Genomic DNA, 22,778 nt, shown 5'->3' with positions numbered 1-22,778 from the left:
TCTCTTAACCCGTACAGTACCAGGGTCCACTGAGTCTCCCCCTCCCCAACCTTCTTTGTGCTCTTTAGAACCAGCTTCAGGGCTTCCTTTAAAGTCCTTGAGGGCTGCAACATGTGGCATTGGCATCTGAGCCTGTGCTTAGTCTTGGTGTTTTTGGTCTCTCTGGCCAAACTCCTGCTGCCAGACCAAGAATGGATTACCACAGCTACTATTCCTGCAGGAGAATTGCTAATTTCTTCTGAGAGACAGTAATAAGTTAAAATGATACTTGCTTCCCACAGCCACGGGGGGTGGGGGGATAAATGCTGTGCGGCTCCCCATTGACCATTGCACTCTCAACCATCTCCTCTGTGTAGAAGGAGCTGCGGGCAGGCCTGCTTTTCATCCTGCCTGGCTGCCGCACGGCTAGCTTAACACCCAAAATAACAACACACAAATTGTATTCATTTAAACACTGCCTGGCCCATTAGTTTCAGCCTCTTATTGGCTAATTCTCACATCTTGCTTTAACCCATATTTATTAATCTGTGTAGCACCATGAGGTGGTGGCTTACCGGGAAGGACCTTAACCTGCGTCCATCTTGGAGAAGAGAGCTATATTGTCTGCTTTACTCAGCTTTCTTTTTCCCAGAATTCCGTTTTGTCTACTCCACTTATCTAAATCCTGCCCTATCAAAAAGCCAAGGCAGTTTCTTTATTAACCAATGAAAATAACACAGGTGACCCTCCTCCATCACCTCTGTCTCCCTCCTACTGATCCCCTTGAGATAACTCAACTGTTGACTGTCTTTCTTCATCCACAGACTGTGCTTGACTTGTGGCATAGGTAGCGTTTCTGGGCCAGTCTGATGAATCAAGAGCAGGCGACTGGTGGTCAGTTGGTTCTGAGGGGCAAAGGTCTGATGTAGATATGATTTGAACATGATTCCCCCACCCCCAGGTTTCTGTGTGTAGCACTGGCTGTCCTAGAACTCATGTAGACCAGGCTGCCTGCCTGTGCCTCTGCCTGGGCATATGCCACCACTGCCCAGTTCACATGACTGCTTTTTAAAAGTAAAATTGCTCAACAACTACTCTTTGTACTTTGAATGTCTGTTTGTTCTGTATCAGGCAGGCCATTATGCCTCCCATTTCCTTTAAAAAGCCCAGAGAAACAGCAGGTGCATTACTTCAGATAATTATTTTAAAGGGCTTGGCTCCACTGAGAAACTGGCAGGCGCTTGTGAACTCATGGCTTATACTCAACTTGTCCCTGACGTCCTGAACACTCAGTAGACAGTGCGAGTAGTGCCCTGGGGCAGCAATGGGGATGACAACTTGGGAGCTCTCTCCACTTCTCTGCAAAAGGTTTGGTCTTGTGAAAAATCAATTTTTAAGGTTAGTTCACTTTCTGCCTAAAAAGACTAGCCATGAAATGCCCACAGAGAGGTCCTGCCAGACAGTAAGTAGTCTTGTAGGCTTTTTCTTTTCTGTTTCCAATAATTCTAAATTACATGTCTTCAGCACAAAAAGTGTCTTTACTTGCTTCATTCCTGATCTCCTGAGGTTGCTGAGGAAGTGGGCTTGGATTCAGCATGCCCACTGGTCATGACTGAGAAACGGGGAGAGGGAAAGCTGGACAGCTTAGTGAGGGTTTGAGTTATTAGGGAAGCCTGCAGATAGGCCAGTCAGTCCCCCATTCCCTGGAGGATCTTCTTTGTGCATTCTAGTGGGTAGAGGCAGTAGAGGCTCTTGGAGTCTTTGAAGTTTCTGTTTGCTCATGAGTTCATTCAGTCCTTTTGTGCTTGTTGCCCTCTAGGAGTTTGCTGCGCTCACGAAGGAACTCAACGTGTGTAGGGAGCAACTTCTGGAGAGGGAAGAAGAAATCGCTGAACTGAAGGCAGAGAGGAACAACACCAGGGTCAGTCACTTACGCCTTTCGCACTCTGCAGAGTGGGCCATCAGTCCGTTAAGCATCATGGGACCTTAGGGGGCTGCTCTGCTTGTGTTGAGTTGAATCCATCTTCCCTTGCTGTGGGGTGGAGTGCTTACCTGTGAGGCAAGCACTTTATTGCCTGCTGGGCTCTGTTGCAGCTGTTGCTGGAGCACCTAGAGTGCCTTGTGTCCAGGCACGAGCGCTCTCTGCGGATGACAGTGGTGAAGAGGCAGGCACAGTCGCCTGCAGGCGTGTCCAGTGAGGTGGAGGTGCTGAAAGCACTGAAGTCACTGTTTGAGCATCACAAAGCTTTGGATGAGAAGGTACCATCACCACACCGATATATGTATGCCCTGTCAGGGGGCCTTATGGATGCTGTAGTCACTGTTTTATAACTTCTGGAGCTCCTGTGAAAGGCTTCTTTGTTAGAAGGCACTGGCCTCTGTGGCTGATGAGCATCCTTGCCTTGAATGTCTTAAAATATGTAAAATTTTTCTACCAATGTGCTGATAAGAATTTGGACCTAGTATGATTCCTAAAGCCTGTGATCCTAGTACTTGAGAGACAAGGAGGATTGCTGAGAGTTCAAAGACAGCCTTTGCTACATAGATAGTACTAGGCCTTATGGCTATGCAGCAAGATTCTATCTCAACCTTCCCCTCTCCATCAAAAAAAAGCAAAATAATAATAACTTAGTGGTCTGATCTTCCTTCCTTCCTTCCTTCCTTCCTTCCTTCCTTCCTTCCTTCCTTCCTTCCTTCCTTCCTTCCTTTCTTTTATATTTATTATGTATACAATATTCTGTCTGTATGCCTGCAGGCCAGAAGAGGGCACCAGACCTCATTACAGATGGTTATGAGCCACCATGTGGTTGCTGGGAATTGAACTCAGGACCTTTGGAAGAGCAGGCAATGCTCTTAACCGCTGGGCCATCTCACCAGCCTGCCTGCCTGCCTGCCTGCCTGCCTGCCTGCCTGCCTGCCTGCCTGCCTGCCTGCCTGCCTGCCTGCCTGCCTGCCTGCCTTCCTTCCTTCCTTCCTTCCTTCCTTCCTTCCTTCCTTCCTTCCTTCCTTCCTTCCTTCCTTCCTTCCTTCCTTTTCCCCAAGACAGGGTTTCTCTGTAGCTTTAGTGCTTATTCTGGAACTCACCCTTGTAGACCAGGCTGGCCTCAAACTCACAGAGATCTTCCTGCCTCTTCTTCCCAAGTGCTGGGATCAAAGGCATGTGTCACCACGGTCATGCCCTGATTTATTTAGGAATAAGATTTTGCCAGATGTAAAATGCACACACCTGTGGTCCCTGCACTTAGGAGACTGAGGCAGTAGGAGTTCACAAGTTCCAGTCAACCTTACTCAAAACAAAGCCACTGGATATTCTCAGTGGCAGTAGACAGCCATCTGTTATATTCCACTAATTCTGTGTTGCCTTAGGCATGCAGCAGGAGTCCAAGTGCACACTCAGCCCTTCTCTTGCAGGTACGAGAGCGACTACGAGTAGCTCTGGAGAGGTGCAGCTTGTTAGAGGAGGAACTGGGTGCCACCCACAAAGAGGTGAGCTTGGGGTATTGTCATGGGGTTCGACTGAAGGGTTTGATTATTGTTGCTTAATTTAGAAGTGTGAGACAGTAATAGACACCAGAAGTTACTGCTTTTCCTAGGTCAGCCTGCTGGCGTCACTGGACTCAGCCCTCAGCCTCTTCTAAGTGCCTCTCTGTCCGCAGATGCCAAATGGTTTTTACAGCTCTGCTGGAGACTTGGCTGCACAGCAGTTACAGCACTTGTCTTCCAAAGCCACTGGCCACCTTTGCTTGTTTCTCTTACGTAAAGATTTCATGCTGGTGTATTCAAATTTTCTGTTTTAGCTAATGATTCTTAAAGAACAGAATAATCAGAAGAAAACACTAACAGATGGAATGGTTGATGGACACCATGAACAGGAAAACACACCAAGCACCAATGGCAAGGCAAGTCCTTGACTTTTTTTCTGTGGGGTGTTTGGTTTTGTTTTGCCACATGGGCTGTTGGGGAACAGTGGTAAAGTCTGTGTCCTCTGGGGAGCATACAGGTTCCTCTGAGGGTCCCTGTTTTTCTGGAGGTATGCCAAACAGACTGCCATAAGGCTATGCTTTTCAGAGATCTTCCGACGGCTCCTTGAGCCACGAGGATCTTGCCAAAGTGCTGGAGCTGCAGGAAGTCATAGACAGGCAGGCAAGAGAGCAGAGCCAGATGAAGGAGCGCCTGGCCTCCCTGTCTAGTCATGCAGCGGAGCTGGAGGAGGATCTGGACACAGCTAGAAAAGATCTTATCAAGTCTGAAGAGATGAATACGAAACTGCAGCGAGATGTCCGTGAAGTGAGTGTGGGGTACACTTGACTTCCTGTTGCCTTTGTCTTTTGCTCTCACTTATAGGGACCTTTGGGATACAGATCGTGTGTCCTTCCCTCCTGCACTGCTCTCATGTGGGGTTCACATGCCTCCATTGCTACTGGCTGCTACAGTGTTCTTCCTTGTGTTCTGTTCCTTCTGACTTGTCCACATAACCCATAAACATGGTGTCAGTTATGCTTGTGTAGGGGTTAGAGGGAGTGTGCCAGCTATCTTCTGTCATTTTGGATGGTGTGGTGTTGAGTACTGAGGTTGCTACACTCTGGTCATCAGGGTCTTTATGGAAATACATATTTATATATGCACCTCAAAATTATTTTTCCTTGGTAACTATTTACAAGACCCTCATTAATCATTAGAAAAGAAATGAGAGCTGCATGCTGTCTTGTAAAACTCTTTCTGTCCCATCTGAATCTGTCTTTTGTTACCTCATGAGGCCCCGACCTTTTAGCATATGTGAGATCAGGGAGCTTTAATTGTGGAGACGAATGTGATTTGTTGTAAGAATTCAGATCAAAGGAAACACTGTATGTATTATAGAACTTACTAGGTTGTGCTTTCCTTGGGCCACAGGGAATTATTTATGTGTCAGAATTATGTGATATTCTTTTAAGACTTGCTTCTTCAAAAAATATATTAAAGTTTGCAAACAATCACTTGCGAAATAAGAAAGGAGCTAAAAACTGAATTTGGGGGATAGCAGACAGATATCAAACATGCCAAAAGTTCTGGTCCTGGTCTCTGTGTTTGGGCTTTTTAGCATTGGTTTTGCTGCTGACTTTCGTTTCATTTGTCAACATGCTTGAGCTTTGCAAGTTTCTCCAGCTCTTACCTGAGAAAATGAAGCAATCTGCCTGCAGTGCTGTGTGAGCCTGTTAGACACAGGCTACTCCTTCACCACCAGTGCCATCAGATTCTTGGATGTTTGAAGTGTTGTTTTATTAATATTGTGTAGTCAAGTACACACTTGGCGAGATGAGCAGATTGACCAGGCAAAGCTGCTGATCATGTGGGTGAATATGCTTAAAGTACATCCATTCTACTCAGTCTGGAAAAACTGACAGTTTACTTTGGGGAAACAGCAGTTTCACACTTGAGATGAGTTTAGTCTTTTTGTCTCCTGAGTGTTCTGATAAGTTCTGCATTTATGACCCTTATTTCCCGCTGGAATCTACAACACAGGCAATGGCCCAGAAGGAGGATATGGAGGAAAGAATCACTACCCTTGAGAAACGCTACCTCGCAGCACAGCGTGAAGCCACGTCTGTGCATGACCTCAATGACAAACTTGAAAATGAAATTGCAAATAAAGACTCCATGCACCGACAGGTACTGGGTTCTGTGGGCTTCTTTCTAGCCTTAATTATTTCCAGCTGTGAAGTTGAAGACCTTGAACCTGTAATGTGCATGTTGGAAATGAAGAAGTCCAGATGTCATTTTTCTTGTGAATTACTTTTTACCAGTTTCCTTCTTTTCTTTTTTTGGTATAAGCATGCATCTGTGTCTGTGCATGTTTGTGTGTTCATGAACATGTGCACCTACATGTATGGATGTGTGCATATGGAGGCCAGAGGTCAAAGTCAGTGTCTTTTTCTCTATTGCTCTTCACCTTAATTTTAACTCTTTTTTAAAATTTAAGATGTATTTTAAAGCTTTGTTTCTGTTTTTAATCAGTGTGTTTTGTGTGTGGGTAGGTACCTGTGGAGTTCAGAGGAAGGGATGGGATCCTCTGGAACTGAAGTTACAGGTGGTTGTAAATCAGTGAATGTGGGTTTTGGGAATCAAACTTGATCCTCTGGAAGAATAGCAAATGTTCTTAATAGCTGAGCTATTTCTAGAGCCTCTCATGTAAGGTTTTGAGATAGCATCTCTCACAGATTGTGGAGCTCACATATTGTCTAGATTGGCAGAGCAGTGAGTACCAAGGTTCCTGCTATATCTGCCTCCCCAGTGTTGGGATTACAAGCAAGTGGTTTTTATTTGTTTATTTGCTTTGTTTTGTTTTTAATGTGGGTGCTGAGGATTGAACTCAGGTTCTCATGCTTGCATAGCTGGTACTCTGCCCAGTAAGCTGTCTCCCCAGCCCTTTCTCTGTTTCACTGGAAGCCAATTGCTTCTTCTCAGCCCTTACAGTAAGTAGTGGTAAAGAACTTGTTGGCAATGCTCTAGACATCAGAGGTTATAGGGCCTGGCAGGTACTGTTCCTCAGGATATGGTCTGAGGTCATTGAGAGTTAACCAGAAAAACCCAATCAACTGATTGAAAGCATTTTATAAAGGGTGAAGGGTGTTGCTTGGCCAAAAATAAATTAGGCAGCCGTGAAAACTGCTGTTGTGAAGCAGTGCAGAAACTGTGGTGAGACCTGGATTGTGTTGTGCTCATACACAGAGCTGGATGGGGATGGTGCCCACAGACAGGAGCCCCTGTGCTTGCGCTACCCACTTGCACTTATTTAGATTTTTGCAGTGGGTTTTCTATCCAAGCATTTACAGAGCAGCCCAAGCAGCTTGTCGTGGCCTGTGCTTTCAGGCAGCTCTCTGGGCAGCGACTCCTTTTCTGTCAGAATGAGGAACTCTGATGAATAACTCACATTCCTTTAGTGTATAGGAACTTGTATGTATTGGTTGGTTTGGGGTTTTGTTTGTTTTTCAGAGTCAAGGTTTCTTTGTATAGTCCTGGCTGCCCTGGAACTCGCTCTGTAGACCAGGCTGGCCTCTAACTCACAGAGATCCCCATGCCTCTGCCTCCTAGGTGCTGCAATTAAAGGTATACATCACCACTGCTCCACTGTTTTTTGTTTGTTTTTTTATTGTTGTTTTGTTTTTTTAGATTGATTGATTGATTGATTTATTATGTATACAGTGTTCTGCCTGCACTGCAGACCAGAAGAGGGCACCAGAAGGCAATATAGATAATTGTGAGCCACCATGTGGTTGCTGGGAATTGAGTTCAGGATCTCTGGAAGAGCAACCAGTGCTTTTAATCTTTGAGTCATCTCTCCAACCCTCTATTGTTGTTTTTTATAAAAACAGATAAAAGCTTTGAAACCAGTAGATGCTTTGTTAGGTGTTTGAAGCATCAGCCTGAGCTCTTGGTGTTGTACCCTTTCTAGACAGAGGACAAGAACCGCCAATTGCAAGAGCGTTTGGAGTTGGCAGAGCAGAAGCTGCAGCAGACCCTGCGCAAAGCTGAGACGCTGCCGGAGGTGGAGGCTGAACTGGCCCAGAGGGTGGCTGCACTCTCCAAGGTGTGTCTGGGCTGTGTGGGGTCACATGCTAGGCCTTGTTCTAGTCAGTGCACTGGTGTCTACAGAGCGTCTCTGCTGTTGTGTGATGGGAACGTGTTTCTGTGTAGCCCAAGACCTGTATTCCCCGTGAGTCCTCAAACCTGTCAGGTAAAAGCTGCTGTCCTTTGTGTCAGGGTCCAAGAGTCACAACTGCTTGGGTTATTTCTCTCACCAACTTGAAGAAAGGCTGTAACTTCTCTTAGAAAAGGAAGATGAAATTTGTCTTTTAAGACAGTCACATAGTTTTTAAGTAATTTCATTCTTTTGAAATTACTTTAAAATGTTTGTTTGCTCATTGAAATGGAGTCTCACTATCTAGTCTAGCCTGGCCCTCAACTCTTGCCTCTATTGACCTTCCTGTCTCAGCCAGCAGAATGGCTGGTACTTCAGGTTTATACCACAATGCTTAAAATAATATTTTTAATATAATGCTGTTGTTTACACTACTGCTGTTAAGGTGTCTGCCCTCTGGGTCCTCACCATCCACAGCAGGGTAGGCAGGAATCAGGAGTTTCGAGAGTAATGGGTGGGTGCCCTGTTTGTGAGACACAGCAGCATGAACAGAGGCTATGTGTGTATCCCCGGCATGAGTCTTGTTTCCCAGGCTTGGGCTTGGTTGCTAGAGAGGGGCCCAGATGGAGATAGCATCCTTTAGTGAGGGAAACCTAAGGTGGGCCCTATCCCCACTCATGCACCTAGGTCTGGACACTGGAGTCCTAGTCAACTGTAATAGAACCTTGCTTCTGTCCTCCCTGGTCCCCTCCTAAAGTCTTGGTTTCTTTTCTCCCTGCTGTCCTTCCTGTCCTGTTGCTTTGTAGTCTGGTCCTTTGTCTTCTGGGAGTTCTGCTGCTAAGGAAGCTAAACTGTTGGAGCTTACTTCCAAGCTTAGGAAGGTAGAACTGTGCCCTGTGCTTGTGCTTGCTGCTTCCTGCTCCACATGCTGACCTCCAGAGGCACTCAGTGGATGACTTGTCCAAAGGCAGGCCAGTTGGGGGCGGTGGGGACAGACACACAGAAAGGCAGTCACTAGCACCTGCCATGCTTCAAGTCAACGTGAGAGGATGAGTCACTTCACAGTATACACATTGAAACCGCAGAGGTGCTGATGGATATGAGGAAGTGTTGTCCCTTTGCCAGGGCTGACATGGTCCACACCGCATGTGGTGCTTGCTGCTGCTGCAGTAGTGTGTAGCTGGTGTAAATGCAATGAGCAGAGGGTCAGCTTCTGTTATCTTTGCTGGCAGGCTGAGGAGAGACATGGCAACATTGAAGAGAGGCTGCGGCAGATGGAGGCACAGCTGGAGGAGAAGAATCAGGAACTGCAGCGGGTATGGATGGGGCTGAGTCTGGTTTGAGGTGGGACACAGGCCACTGTGGGCTTGGGCTTCTCTGTCCCAGTTCCTTCTCCCGTCCAGTTCTTGTCCCGTGGAGCTGTGCTCTGGTCTTTCTGGACTGCACCAGTGTGTTTGTTACACACCTGCTGTTGTGTCAGCATTGGTAGGCAGTTCTTAAGGCACAGTCAGGCTTCTTGAGTTCCACAAGACTTCTCGCTTTTCTATCCCTTCAAGGGAACTGCCAGATCGCCCCAGAGTAGTGGTTCTCAACCTTTCTAATGCTCTCTTTTAATACAGCTCCTCATGTTGTGGTGATCCCCAACCATAACATTATTTCATTGCTCCTTCATACCTGTAATTTTGCTACTGTTATGAATTGTAAATATCTGCTATGCAGAATGGTATTAGGCAACCCCTGTGGAAGGGGTTGCGACCCACCATTTGAAAGACACTTTCCTAGAGCCTGAAACTAAAACTCTAGACCCGTCTCCTTAGGTTACTGGCCCTGCTCAGCATGAGGGACTGAAGTCCCATGTTCAGGCCAGAGCACTGACCCTGTTCTCAGGTCCTGAGTTGTCGCTCAGGATGTGATGGTGTCAGACCAGGGGGCGTACCAATGCTCACCTGCCTTAGAAAGCAGCTGGGAGACTGTTGTTTTAGCTGGGTCATAGGGCTTGTCCTGGAAGATGCAGGCAGAGGCATCAGGACACAGGGCAAAAAAACAGTCCTGGGCCCTTTATGCTCTAGAGGGAGGAAGCCTGGGTGTGTGACTGTGGAACCTTTGCACGACACAGCAGCCAGTGCTTCCCATCAGTTTAAGGCTGCACAGACCTAGGGAAACTTGTGGGAAATGATGGTTTTTAAGCTTGTATGAGGTCTTAGGCAACATAGGCTTAGGTACATTGTCACAGAGCCTGTGAAGTTTATAAACAGTGTCACTGAGCCCTGAATAGACAATCACGTTTATACTTGAACTTCCAGCTGTTTGACTTTGAGAGCGTTCAAGTGTGGACAGAAACAGGCACACTCTTCAGAGAAGGGCTGTCAAGTGCCTGCCTGGGAGGCGTCCTCACGTGTGAGAGCTATTTTCTGTTGGGCACAAACCTGAGGGTCTTGGGAGGTTCTACCACCCATGCTTCCCCCGACAGGGTTGCTGGGCCTGGTAAGCCCTTCCTTGAGGATTCAGTCCTGTCTGGGTGCTGGAACTTCAGTGAGATAGGTTTGGGTGTGTGCTGAGCAGGCATAACTCTAGCCTTGAGTTAGCACACTGTAAAGTTACTGTGTTGCCATTTGTAGTTTTGAGTGTAGGTAGAGACGCCCTGCATCTCCCCGACTAAAGATCAGCTTGTTCAGCTTTCACTTTGTACATTTAATTCTTTATTTTATTCATACCAAAAGAAATACGTGGGTCAATATGCAAATGAACTGATCCCCTCAAGTTTCTTCTGTCTGCTCAAGGAACTCTGCTAAGTGAAATTGAGAGCTAGAGGCTAGTGATATTCTCGAGATGTTCATAGGTCTTGGTTTAGCAAAAAGAAGCAACCCCTTCTAGTTCACAGCCTCACCATGGTTGTCTTGAGTTTCTCATGTCCCAGAGGTAGTTGGCACCTGAGAGGAAGGAAGCACAGCCTCTGGTGGCCATTGGTCCTGGTGCTTATGAATGGCCAGACATGAGCCTGAAGTTGGAATCTTTCTCCTCCTGTTTTAGGCAAGGCAAAGAGAAAAGATGAACGAGGAACATAATAAACGCTTGTCTGACACTGTGGACAAGCTGCTCTCGGAGTCCAATGAGAGGCTGCAGCTGCATCTGAAGGAGAGAATGGCGGCGCTGGAGGACAAGGTGGGCAGATGAGTTACTGTGCTGTCGGGGAATATGGCTCGGGACCTGCTCTTCTGCAGACAGGGGAAGACATTAGCTTCTCTCTGTCACCTGCTAGCTAGTGACTGGCTGTGTTTCTGCCCATGTGAGTGTTATTTGTATGTTCGTCCTTCCCTTAAGTTTATTTATGTGTACTAGTGTTTTGCTGCATGTATGTCTGTACACTACTTAGCATGACAGGTACCCAAGGAGGGTCTTGAATCCCTTGGGACTAGATTACAGTTAGTTGCCATGTGGTGCTGGATATCAAACCAGCGCCCTCTGGAATAATAATCAGTGCCCAAGTATTGATTACCAGTCTTGACCTGTAGGATGGAGAAGGCCAGTGGCTTTCACAGAGGGCCAGGTAGAAATAAAATACATCTGACTTGATCATGTTCTTATCACTCCACACAAGTAGCTTAGTCAGAACATGTATGAATAGTGTGCTTTGTTCTATTACCATTGTACATAAGCTGCATGTGGTGTGCACAGCCTGCTCCATCCACTCTGGCTGAGGCAAGAATCTTGAGTTTGGAATCAGCTTGGTGTCTTAGTCAGGGTTATATTGCTGTGATAAAACACCTTCACCAGTGCATCTTAGGGAGGAAAGGATTTGTTTGGCTTATGCTTCCACATCACTGTTCATCATTGAAGGATATCAGGATAGGAACTCAAGCAGGGCAGGAGCCAGGAGGTAGGAGCAGATGGAGAAGCCATGGAGGGGTGCTGCTTATTGGCTTGCTCCCCTTGGTTTGCTGAACTTGTTTTCTTATAGAACTCTGTTGAAGATCATGGAGCATTAAAGTAAATACAGCCTTTGTCTATTGTGTTGTTTCATAATCTTACGAAAACAAGCTAAAAATACACTTTCAATAACAATAAAGTTGTTACTCTAAGTACAAGAATAACAGTTGTGAGAACAAGAAATCTGTCAAAATTAATGTACAGAAATAAATGAAGCTAAAGTATCTGTAATGCTTTCCATAATATCCATTCCAGTCTTATAGGTAACCCTTTTGAGCAAGTTCCTTAATTTCTTGCTGTAAATCATAAATCATTTGAGAAGAATTAGGGAGACCCATTAAATGTATCTCAACCTTTTCCCAGTTGTCTTAGTTAAGGTTTCTATTGCTGTGAAGAGACACCATGACCATGCAACTCTTATAGAGAAAACATTTATTGAGGTGACTGACTCACTTACATTGAATTCTGTTACCCATTCAAATAGGATTTCCTGGTACATGATTTCCTTACCGTCTTCCATAGACTCAGCAGGTTCTTGGTTATCATAAGGACCAGGTAACCAAGAAGATTCATTAACCACACAGGCCTCCCCTTATCTCCCCAACTCACTTCCGTGTTAGTTGGTAGATTAGGAATATAGTACCAATATGTCCTCATTACCTGTACAGTTACCATAGGTAGCATAGCAAGGAACAAAGTTGTGGCATTCAAAGGTTCCCTAGCCACTCAAACTATTCTTCTCCTTTGTCAGATAATTTCTTTTTTTTTTCCCCCCCGAGACAGGGTTTCTCTGTGGTTTTGGTTCCTGTCCTGGAACTAGCTCTGTAGACCAGGCTGGTCTTGAACTCACAGAGATCCGCCTGCCTCTGCCTCCCGAGTGCTGGGATTAAAGGCGTGCGTCACCATCACCCGGCCTGTCAGATAATTTCTTAAGCAGTCCCCAAGTAGGAGAATCAGCCATCAACTTCAAAGGCTTTCTATATCTCTTTCTTGTACAATTTTTTTTTTTGTCTCCTACAGAAACATAAGCATAACCTCAGGTCTATCACAACACTTTTCCTGGTTTCCATTTTGATGTTAAAACATCCTTGTAGTACACAGGCTGACTCAATTCAGCAGTTTTTTCCACAGCTCAGTGCCTTTTAGCAGCTGTCCCTGATTCATTAGCATTTAAAAATTGAAAGTTAATAAAGCATTATGGGATCTATCTCTGGGAGCCCTCATATCCTTCTTCTGTTTAAGAAGCATCTCTTTTAGAGTATGATTAGATCACCCAACATCTGCTTGTCCTGTAGGATTACATGGTATCCTTGTAATGTGTTTTATGTTATAATGTGCAAAAAATTTGTTTTATTTTATTGAATACATAAACAGGGACATTATCAGCTTTATTTATTTATTTATTTATTTATTTATTTATTTATTTAGTATACAATATTCTGTCTGTGTGTATGTCTGCAGGCCAGAAGAGGGCACCAGACCTCATTACAGATGGTTGTGAGCCACTATGTGGTTGCCGGGAATTGAACTCAGGACCTTTGGAAGAGCAGGCAATGCTCTTAACCACTGAGCCATCTCTCCAGCCCCCACATTATCAGTTTTTGTTGTAAAGGAAATATATTTTAACTGTATGACAGTTAAGTTTCAGATATAGTACAATGGTATTTTGTTGGTGTTTTTAGGGACCTGTATCATGCCTGGTGCTGTGTCCTTTAGCTGACTAGTTAGGGAGAGGCATTGTACATGTCTCTAGTGCATTTTGAACACAGATCTTTACATACCTGACAGCAGAGAATGTTCAAGACAAGACAGCCAAATTTTCAGATATTAGTTGATGTTCACTTATTATTAGTTATGCGTTAAAAGCTTGGAATGTCTCAAATTTGTCATTATGCTGTATAAAACAACGCCTTTACTAAAGGACAGGCACTAAGGAGCCTCTTAACTATTTTCTTTTCGTCAGAGTCTGCTCTTTTATCAGACCAAAGGAAAGCATAAAGCTAAAAAGCAAACATCCATTTAATTAACAATAGTCATCAATTTTTAAAGATTTAAGCTTAAGGATTTTAATCTAAGATTTGGTATCTTTATACTTTTAGGACAGTTTTAATTATGAGCTTAAGACTTTCCTACTAGGTAACAGGATATTTAGAAATATCTAAGATAATCATAGAAAATCCTGAAAAAAAAAAACCAATTGAGTTTTTCTATGCAAGCACCAAAGTACCTGTTTATTCAGTTGATTCTCTACATGAAACAAAATTGTGAGCAATCTCAAAACAGTTCCATGGAGGAAGAATTTGTTGGGAGGCTTAACCTTGAAGACATATAGCCAAAGCTTATTCCTGTAAATGAACTGATTTGTACTTAGCATAGCTACAAACTTAGTTCTGAGCACATTAAAAAATTTGACCATTTATAAGGTGATTAATTTGCATGTTTTAACAGTTTATGACAAGTTAGTAGCTTTTGTTTTGTTTTGTTTTTCGGTTTTTCGAGACAGGGTTTCCCTGTAGCCTTGGTGCCCGTCCTGGAACTAGCTCTTGTAGACCAGGCTGGCCTCGAACTCACAGAGATCCGCCTGCCTCTGCTTCCCGAGTGCTGGGATTAAAGGCATGCGCTACCACCGCCCAGCAGTTAGTAGCTTTTATAAGATTAAAATTTTACAATTTTAGACATTCATCTCTAAGTTAATTTTTGTTAACCCGAGTATGCCTTTGTAACCTTAGGAATTTATCATCATACAAAAATCTATTTTAATCCAAGATAATAATAAGCAGAGGGTTTATTAGTACCAAGAAATTTTTTTTTTGAAATTTTTTTAATTAATTTATTATGTGTACAACATTCTGCTTCCCACACACCAGAAGAGGGCGCCAGATCTCATTACAGATGGTTGTGAGCCATCATGTGGTTGCTGGGAATTGAACTCAGGACCTCTGGAAGAGCAGTCAGTGCTCTTAACCTCTGAGCCATCTCTCCAGCCCAGTACCAAGAAATTTTATGGGTTTTGTCTTTTTACCAATAACAGCTGTAGCTGTTCTTGGCCTTTTCTCCTAGGCAGGTTTTTTTTTTCCCCTGCTAGTATTTTTTTCTTTTTTTCTTTTTAGAGGCAAAGGCACCTGCAGTTCAGTATTACTGTCATGTTTTAGTAAGATTGGATTTCTTTAAGCAAGGAAACTGAGCTGAAGATGCACATTAAGCCTTTTTTTAAATTTTTGTTTCTTTCTTTCATTTCTGTCTCCAGACTACTCATGTTCCATCCATTCTAACTTTTTGTTCATTAGACTCCTTTCTCAAGTTCCTCTTTCCAAATGTTTTCTTTCCATTGTGTCCTTCCTACATTTACAATTCTCCGTACCATTCTTTTTCTGAAGTTAGATTGCTTTCCATTCTCAGTGCATCTCTACCCTTCATGTGCTAATTTATACATGAAGTAATGGTTTTCATTTCTTTTTCCACTGGGAAGGACCTTTTCCCTTGATTTATTCTTTGTCTCAGGAGCCATTTTTACTTATATCTGTAATATTTTCAATAATTGTGCAGTTAATGCCTTTCCTTTTAACAAGCACTTTAGGAGATGAACATATTGCTACTCCTGAGATGGGGCTTTCCTTTTGTAACTGCCTAATCCAGGAGTCCTCACTTACTAGTGAGCAAACTTTTTATCTCTAGTCCTGGAATGTCTGGATCCCTCTTTTCTCTGTGCCTCATGTTTGGCACCAAATGTCCCATGTTCTGTGTTATGCAGGTCAGTCGGACAGTTGAAGAAAGAGAGTCACTCCTGCATGTTTTATGGCTTTAGCAGAAACAAGAGTCAGCTTGGATGCCTCTGTATTCACAAAAGCCTCTTTATTGTTGTTACACAAGAGACACTTTTAGCAAGTCAGTTTCCGAATGCCAAAACTTCTTATCTGGAGTTGTTTGCCAGGTCTGTCTCCAGACTAAGTTATGCAAAGGCTCTGATTGTCAGAAGAACTCAGATAACAGTCACTGATTATTTAGGAAAGATTACTTCAAAGGCCAGGTGCCATCACTCCTGGATTCAAGCCAGATACAGTGTATCTGTTAAATTTCCTACTACAGAACCCAGTAATACCAGCCTAGGGATGCCCCCACCTACAATGCCCTCTCACCTCAGTCCTAATTAAGAAAATGCCCTACAGGCTTGCCGGTGGCAGATCTTATAGAGTCATTTTCTCAATTGTGGCTCCCTCCTCTCTGACTAGTATTCGAGCTTACATCATTGATAGAAAACTAGCCAGCACAGTGAAGCTTGGTTTTCCTAATTTTTTTTTTTTGACAGAAGTGGGTTCTAGCTGACTTGGCTCACAGGCCTCTATACTAGGGCTTAGCTTGGCCAAACCTCAACCATATCTGCACTTTGATTGGGAGTCAGTTTCCTTTTCATTACACATGGAGCATTTCAAGAGCATAGCACAGTAGAGGGATCTGGTCAGCTCAACTAAGGTGCTCCCTGGTTTCAGCAGTTGCCTTTCTTTCATTCATCCCTGGTTTCATATTGCTCTTGGTGCCTCCCATGGCCATACCCTTCTTTCAGGGCTGCTCTCTGGTTTAAGTGGGTGCAGCAGGTGTGTTTTATGGCCCATTTTAAGAACCAGCCCTGAAGAACATTCTCTTTTTCAGAATTCTCTACTACGGGAAGTTGAAAATGCAAAGAAGCAACTGGAAGAGACACAACATGATAAGGTACTTCACTCTCCAGATCAATAGAAGTTCCAGAAGAGCTGACTTCAGTTATTGATGTGACAGTGACCATAGGTGTTTAGAAGGAAACGAGACAAGCCTTCCTGGTAGTTCTCTTAGTCCTCACAGTGTGCAGCCCCTCAGTGAGCATGCTGAACACTTTGTGTACATGGTCCACAACCCTGGGTACTTGAGGCGGTCTGTTTGAGACTAACATTAGCATGGGCCTCTTGTAAGGGACAGGGCCAACAGGGATCTGCTGGGTGGGCGGGGGTGGAAGGTGATAAGACCTTTATGCAGTCAGTGCATTTTACACTTCGGCAATTGTCCCTTTTTAACTCTCCTATCACCAGGAGCACTGCTTTTTATTAGGGCATCCGTGGATTTAGAGACCTGAGTTCTGCTTGCTCTAGGACGCAGAAAGTTCTCAGAATTGAAATGCACCTTAGAGGTGCCCAGTCCTTATGAGAGAGCTGTCATATAAGCTGTTTACTGTTTCCTAGGACCAACTTGTTCTGAATATTGAAGCCCTGAGGGCCGAGCTGGACCAGATGAGACTGAGAGGCCCTTCACTTCATCACGGGTATGGTGGTCACAGATGGGCGAGTTTTCAGCCCTGTGCGTGCACAAGGGCTTGTTGCTGCCTCTGTGGGCAGCACAGTGGAGTTTCAGAAGGTGGGAAGAAGTTCCTTGGTATTTGGATATGCTGACTGAGGTGCCCATTGGAGGGAACATGATTAGAGTGAGGAACAGGCTTGATAAAGAAGTCATATCGCACCTGTTCAGAGTCCATTGCTCATGGGTTTGGTGTTGCATTTGGAACTATCTTGTGAAAGGACACTGTTGCTGCTGTGGGGTGACTCCACTCCTGACAAGGCCACAGCACTTAATGTAGAGCCCTAAAGGACTCTTGTCTTCTTGTAGAAACAGTTCTCGCTGGGTCTTACTATTCTGGCTTTATTTCTTATGAGAGTTGATCTTCAGTAGAAGTTACTGAGGTGGTCACTTGGTGACACTATTGGGTAGCAAACAGACTTTCTCTTGGAGCAGGCAAGGGGACAGTGTAGGGCCTGTGCAGAAGCTTCTGCACTTAGAGTTTGGGGTGTTGTATAAGCTAGGCTTCCTGCAGCCTCTCTTTACCTGACCTGTTTCACACCAGAAGAGGTGCCCGTACAGAACTAAGAACCCTCAATGCAAAGCCAGAGGGAGAGGTGGGTTACTGCACTGGAAGAGATGAAAAGGGCCTTGGGGACAGAGTAATCATGACCAAAGTGATGGAGAAAGGCAAGTGCCATCACTGTTGCAGCAGCAGACCTGCTGTTGGGAGCTAGTAAGCATCACTGTAAGAGACTTGCTCTCTTTTTTTAGAGAAATATATTTTATTTTTAATTGCATGCATGCGCGCGTGCGTGCGTGCGTGTGTGCGTGTGTGTGTGTGTGTGTGTGTGTAGTGCCCACAGAGACCAGAAGAAGGCATTGGATCTCCTGAAACTGTTCTGAGCATCTGATTTGGGTGCTGGGGACCACACCCAAGACTTCTGAAAAAGCAGTACTTGTTCTTAACTGCTGAGTCATTTTCCTTTTATTGAAACAGGGTCTCCCTTTGTAACCCAGACTGGCCTCAAATTCATGATCCTCCCACCTTCTCTAAGTGCCAGGATTCAAGTGTGTGCCACCACAGCTGGCTAATGTGTGACTTTCTTTAACAAAGAGTTTTAGATTTGACAGGGGCTTGATATGGAAGAAAGTGTGCTCTGCAGTAGGGCACAGTTCAGGTAACAGGAGAGGAGTGTGGCTTTGGGAGCTCCACCGTCTTTCCTCATGGCCCTGAGACACTGGGTAGAAGAGAGAGGAGCTGGCAGGTTGCAGGGGTGGAATTGAGGCACACAGCAGCAGGTGGGGAACACTGGCTAGTTTCACAGAACTTGACAGTGACCTAAGTCATATTGGTGTGATCTGCCCCACTGAGGAGTGGACTTGGGGAGGTAAGTTCGAAACAGCTTGAAAAGTAGGAGGACTGACAGCTCAGATCCCAGAGCTGCCTGTAGTTAACACAGGTGTGCTCAGCTCCTCAGCTTGGGACGTGGACTGGAACCATGTTGAGACAGCAGGTTCCTGAGGATTAAGATGTGGGGGTGTGGGAGAGAAGTGGAGTTAGAAAGGAAGCCATGAATCTCATGTCTTTAAAAACATGGAGAAGATGAGGTGTCAGTGATGCCAAAGGGGATGAGTTGGCAAGACCTATGTACAAGAGTTCCCCTGAGCTATCGCTGAGTTCCCCTGGGACTCCTGCCCATAGATCCTTTGTTCTTGGCCTCTGGCAGAGTTCTGAAGTGAGGACATCTGCCTTCTTTCCCAGGAAGTTTTAGGGGCAGCACTGGGAGGAGGGGAGAGGTGGATGCTGAGGTTGAGCTCCTGCTGCTCTGCTTCCTCTACACCTTGGCTGTAGGAATAGCCAGTGGTCAGATCCTCCTTGGTTGCTCAGTTGTCCCCTTCTCTAGACATTTCTTTAGCCCAGGGTGTGAAGCCCTCTGACCTATCTGTGCACCACTGTGTTAAGCCCTAGCTTCTAGCTCCTCCTGGGAGTGCTGTGACTCTCAGCTTGAACTTGGCATAGCAGAAAAGCCACAGGGCAGGTGATGGCAACAGGTGGTGCCTAGGTGTGCCCTTGATCTGGAAGAGGCTCTCAGATGGGCCTCAGGTGTCCACACCTATCCCTCCTCCCATTGTCGTAGTAGAGTGGGTTTTTCTGGCTAGGACTGGGTAGCTGAGAGCTCTTGGGCAGGTTCAAGAGGACCCTCCTTGGAGACCTTTCCAACATGACACTTTACCTTCCTTCTGACACCCACCTTTTCCCATGTTTCAGCCGACCCCATTTGGGCAGCGTCCCGGACTTCAGGTTCCCTGTGGCAGACGGGCATGTGGATGCTTACAGCACCAGTGCAGTGTTGCGGCGACCCCAGAAGGGCCGGCTGGCAGCGCTGCGGGACGAGCCCTCCAAGGCAAGGCCTCCACTTGCGGAACGTCACCTGTTCCTCTTGGACAGACTCTGGGTCTCCTTCTTCCCCCATGTTCCTTTCCTTGGCTTTTCTGGCTAAGAGCTTGCTTTTAGGGTATGCTTGCTTTTTGGTTTTAGTTCTTTCTTTAAGAACAGAATTTTTAATAAGATATCCTTTAGGTTAATGCTGATTAGTATGTACTGGAAATAGTAAATAAAAGCAATTAATGCCAGGTGGAGTGGCACAGTGTGCACCTGTAATCTTCGTACTCAAGAGGCTGAGGCAGGAGGATTGCCCTTAGTTCAAGAGTAGTACACAGCTACAAGCAGTGAGCAGTACAGTATGTACCTAGCTAACTCTGCAGCCGGTACCATGAAGTTCTGTGCCGATGGCATGACTATGTGCATTTTATGGGCTTCAGGATCTAGGAGCAGCATGCTTCAAGGTTTCAGGGGCTTGTAGATGGGGAAGGATTGGCAGTGTGGACTGAGTGTAGGCCAGAGGCTTCAAGCTCTTGTTGATGGACGTGCATGAACTCCCTGAGGTCCTTGCGGTATGCCACTGACCCTTTCAGAGCTCACATTTGAAGAAAGCCAGGAGGAAACCCAGATCCTCTATAACCTGGTCTGGGAAAGCCACATGCCTTTTTATCAGATACTCCCTCCATTACTGGAAGTCATTATGGTCTGTCCCCACATAGGGAACCACAGAATTGCCCTTACTTGGAGAGAGGAGTATTATTTTCAGATTGCTGGAGTATGCTGAGGGTTAGAAGCAGGAGGCAGTTGGCTATCATGAACACCTGGACTGTAGTAGCCAGGTGTCACTCTAAGTGTTACAGGCTAGGAGAATGATAAGCCAGGAGGGGTGGGGCCAGGGGCAAACCAAATAGCCTATTCAGGGAGGACAGCAGCCAAGCCTGAGCCTGTGTGGGCTGACTGCATGGACAAGCGGGTGAACAGAAGGCAAAATGGTTGATAAGGGCTGGTTGGCACGGTCCTGGAGCAGCTCTTCTGGAGGAAGGTGCTCTGCCCACTTGAGTGAGCCCTTGTGAGTGGTACGACAGAAACAAATGGCAGTTGCTGGAGGTTTTGCTGATGCACAAGGAAGCGGGATGGCAGGAGTTTGGGGCAGGGTAAGGTTTTGTGGTTTTTGTCCATGGTTTCAAGATGAGAGATGGGGGTGCTGTTCTTACCTGAGGGGATGAACCAGCTGAAAAAGGGTGCCACTGGTAGGAAGTCTGTGTGGAAGCCACAGCAGGTATAGTTCCTCTGGTGGAAGGGGAAAGGCATGAGCCCTGACCTTCCATCCACAGAATAGGGACGGAGAGCAGCAGTTGGGAAGGGAGGTGAGGAGGAAGGTATTCATTAACCACTAGGAGGATTTGACACTGGGCTGCTGTGGGCGGTGATCACAACAGACATCTCCTGTATAGCCTTTCCCCTGGAAACTCCACCATGGGGCCACTAGCAGTGTTCAGGTGCCTGCTTTGCTTTCCTCCTCTGGCTCTTCTTGGTGCTTGTCTATGCCAGGCTTGGGAAGCTCACACCCAGTGCATCATTCTGTGGCAGTTGAACATGCCCCTTCATGTGCCACTAGACTTCTTTCTTAATTTTTTCACTAAAGTGGGTGACCTGAATGTAGATGCTAAATGTTCAACGTGTTTCTATCACAGTATAAGTGATCTCACCTTGAGACAGGCTCAGCATGTGCTCAGTCTGACCCCCAAATCTAGACCCATCTCTGTATCCACCTTCCAGGTGCTTCCATGCAGGTGTTCCACAGTGCCCAGCCTCCCTGTCTATCAGGTGACTCTTGTTTAGCAGCAGCTCAGGCGCATGAGTGTCTTCCTAAAGCCTTGGCCTTCAGTAAAACTGTTCACATTCCTGATAGCAGCCTTTCCTGCCCTTAGAGTGCTTGCTGTTACTCTTGTCTTCTGAGACATAGTGTTCTTGTTGGTAGGTGCAGACCCTCAATGAACAGGATTGGGAACGGGCCCAACAAGCCAGCGTCTTGGCAAATGTGGCACAGGCATTTGAGAGTGATGTGGATGTATCTGATGGTGAAGATGACAGAGATACTCTGCTCAGCTCAGTTGATCTGCTGTCACCCAGTGGGCAGGCTGATGCACAGACATTGGCCATAATGCTTCAGGAGCAACTGGATGCCATCAACAAAGAGATCAGGTATGTGTGTGCGTGTGTGTGTGTGTCTGTGTATTTGATATGTAAGAGACACAAGGATAGTAGGGACCAGGGGGCAGTGGCATTAGAGGCAGGAGGAGCAGTAATACAAATCCAGACTAGACTACAAGCAAGCCGTTTTGAGGCCAGCCTGGGCTACATGGAACCCTGTTTCAAAATAAGAGCAACAAAAAGAAAGTAGAAGGTGGAGACAAGGAGACTGAAGTGGATATTGTGGAGGTGTGAGAGTGGAAGGAAGGAGACAGGGAGGTGATCAGCGGAGACTAGGGTTGATGCTGTACAGGTGTGAGGATGTTATAATGAGGCCTAGTGTGTTCTACACTTGGAAATTTAAAAAAATGAGTCATGCAGGCGTTCACTTCCACAGGAAAGCATGGTATAGTATAGGTGAGATCAACATCCTCTTTATAGCCCTGCATAGCAGAGCACTTGGGCTTCTGAGATAGCCTTTCCTTCTAGCAGCCTGCCCACCTCCCTGCACCATGCTAGGGGAGGTGGAACTCTTCCATCCCTCCATGCATAGAGAAACAGGGCCCAGACCACTTTCCTGCTACCCAGAGCTGTTCCTGGAAGACTGGACATAGGATATGCAAGGTTCTGGTGTATAAAGTGAGGTGGCAACTTGGACCGTGCTGTGGTCAAGAAGTAGTTGGATTTCCTTCCGTTATCCAGTGCTAGCATAACTTCGTCCATATTTAGAGTGAGCCCAGGAGCATTCTAGCTGTCAGTGGAGGGAGACAGTCTGACAGTACTAACTTCAACAGTGCTCTGTTGCTGTTAGATACAGGGTCTTCTGCTGCAGCCCACATTGGTCTTAAAGGCATCTTCCTTCCACTGTAGCTTCCAGCTGCTGGGCTTGTATATAAGACCACCCTCCCTACCAGACTCAACTTGTTCTGCTTGCACATACAGATTTCCTGATGAAATAAGGCCAACTACTCTTATTTGGGTTTTAGGCTGATACAAGAAGAGAAGGAGAATACGGAGCAGCGGGCAGAGGAGATTGAGAGCAGAGTGGGCAGTGGAAGCTTGGACAATCTTGGTCGTTTTAGATCAATGAGCTCCATCCCCCCCTACCCTGCTTCCTCGCTTGCTGGCTCTTCTCCTCCAGGCAGTGGTCGGTCCACACCAAGAAGGGTCCCTCACAGTCCTGCCCGGGAGGTGGACAGGCTGGGTGTCATGACTCTGGTAAGTGGAACCTTTTCTGCCTTAGCCTGCTGGGGAAGGGTTACACATGGAAGTCACATCTTCCTCCAAGAGGTACCAGATTATAAAAGCTGAAGGGGTGGAGACAGAGGCAGGTGATTTCTGTGAGTTTGAGTCCAGCCTGGTCTACATAATGAG

General features: G+C 45.9%; 1 protein-coding gene across 9 annotated transcripts in view; it reads left to right on the top strand.

Annotated features, from left to right (window-relative positions):
• Ppfia1 (PPFI scaffold protein A1) overlaps positions 1 to 22,778 on the top strand; it is an 85,021-nt gene that overhangs the window by 32,234 nt on the left and 30,009 nt on the right. For all 9 annotated transcript variants that reach the window (XM_075972922.1, XM_075972920.1, XM_075972919.1 and 6 more), the window contains exons 3-16: positions 1,799 to 1,900; positions 2,074 to 2,238; positions 3,391 to 3,465; positions 3,777 to 3,878; positions 4,048 to 4,266; positions 5,482 to 5,628; positions 7,412 to 7,546; positions 8,830 to 8,913; positions 10,628 to 10,759; positions 16,172 to 16,234; positions 16,735 to 16,814; positions 19,098 to 19,233; positions 21,193 to 21,416; positions 22,391 to 22,622. In XM_075972922.1, the coding sequence (XP_075829037.1) occupies positions 1,799 to 1,900; positions 2,074 to 2,238; positions 3,391 to 3,465; positions 3,777 to 3,878; positions 4,048 to 4,266; positions 5,482 to 5,628; positions 7,412 to 7,546; positions 8,830 to 8,913; positions 10,628 to 10,759; positions 16,172 to 16,234; positions 16,735 to 16,814; positions 19,098 to 19,233; positions 21,193 to 21,416; positions 22,391 to 22,622 (1,896 nt within the window). The remainder of the gene's footprint in view (positions 1 to 1,798; positions 1,901 to 2,073; positions 2,239 to 3,390; positions 3,466 to 3,776; positions 3,879 to 4,047; positions 4,267 to 5,481; positions 5,629 to 7,411; positions 7,547 to 8,829; positions 8,914 to 10,627; positions 10,760 to 16,171; positions 16,235 to 16,734; positions 16,815 to 19,097; positions 19,234 to 21,192; positions 21,417 to 22,390; positions 22,623 to 22,778) is intronic.

The sequence above is a fragment of the Microtus pennsylvanicus genome, chromosome 5 (assembly GCF_037038515.1).
Source record: "Microtus pennsylvanicus isolate mMicPen1 chromosome 5, mMicPen1.hap1, whole genome shotgun sequence".
Classification (NCBI taxonomy): domain Eukaryota; kingdom Metazoa; phylum Chordata; class Mammalia; order Rodentia; family Cricetidae; genus Microtus; species Microtus pennsylvanicus.
Note: the sequence above shows the minus strand (reverse complement) of the source record. Positions and strands in the feature narration are given on the sequence as shown.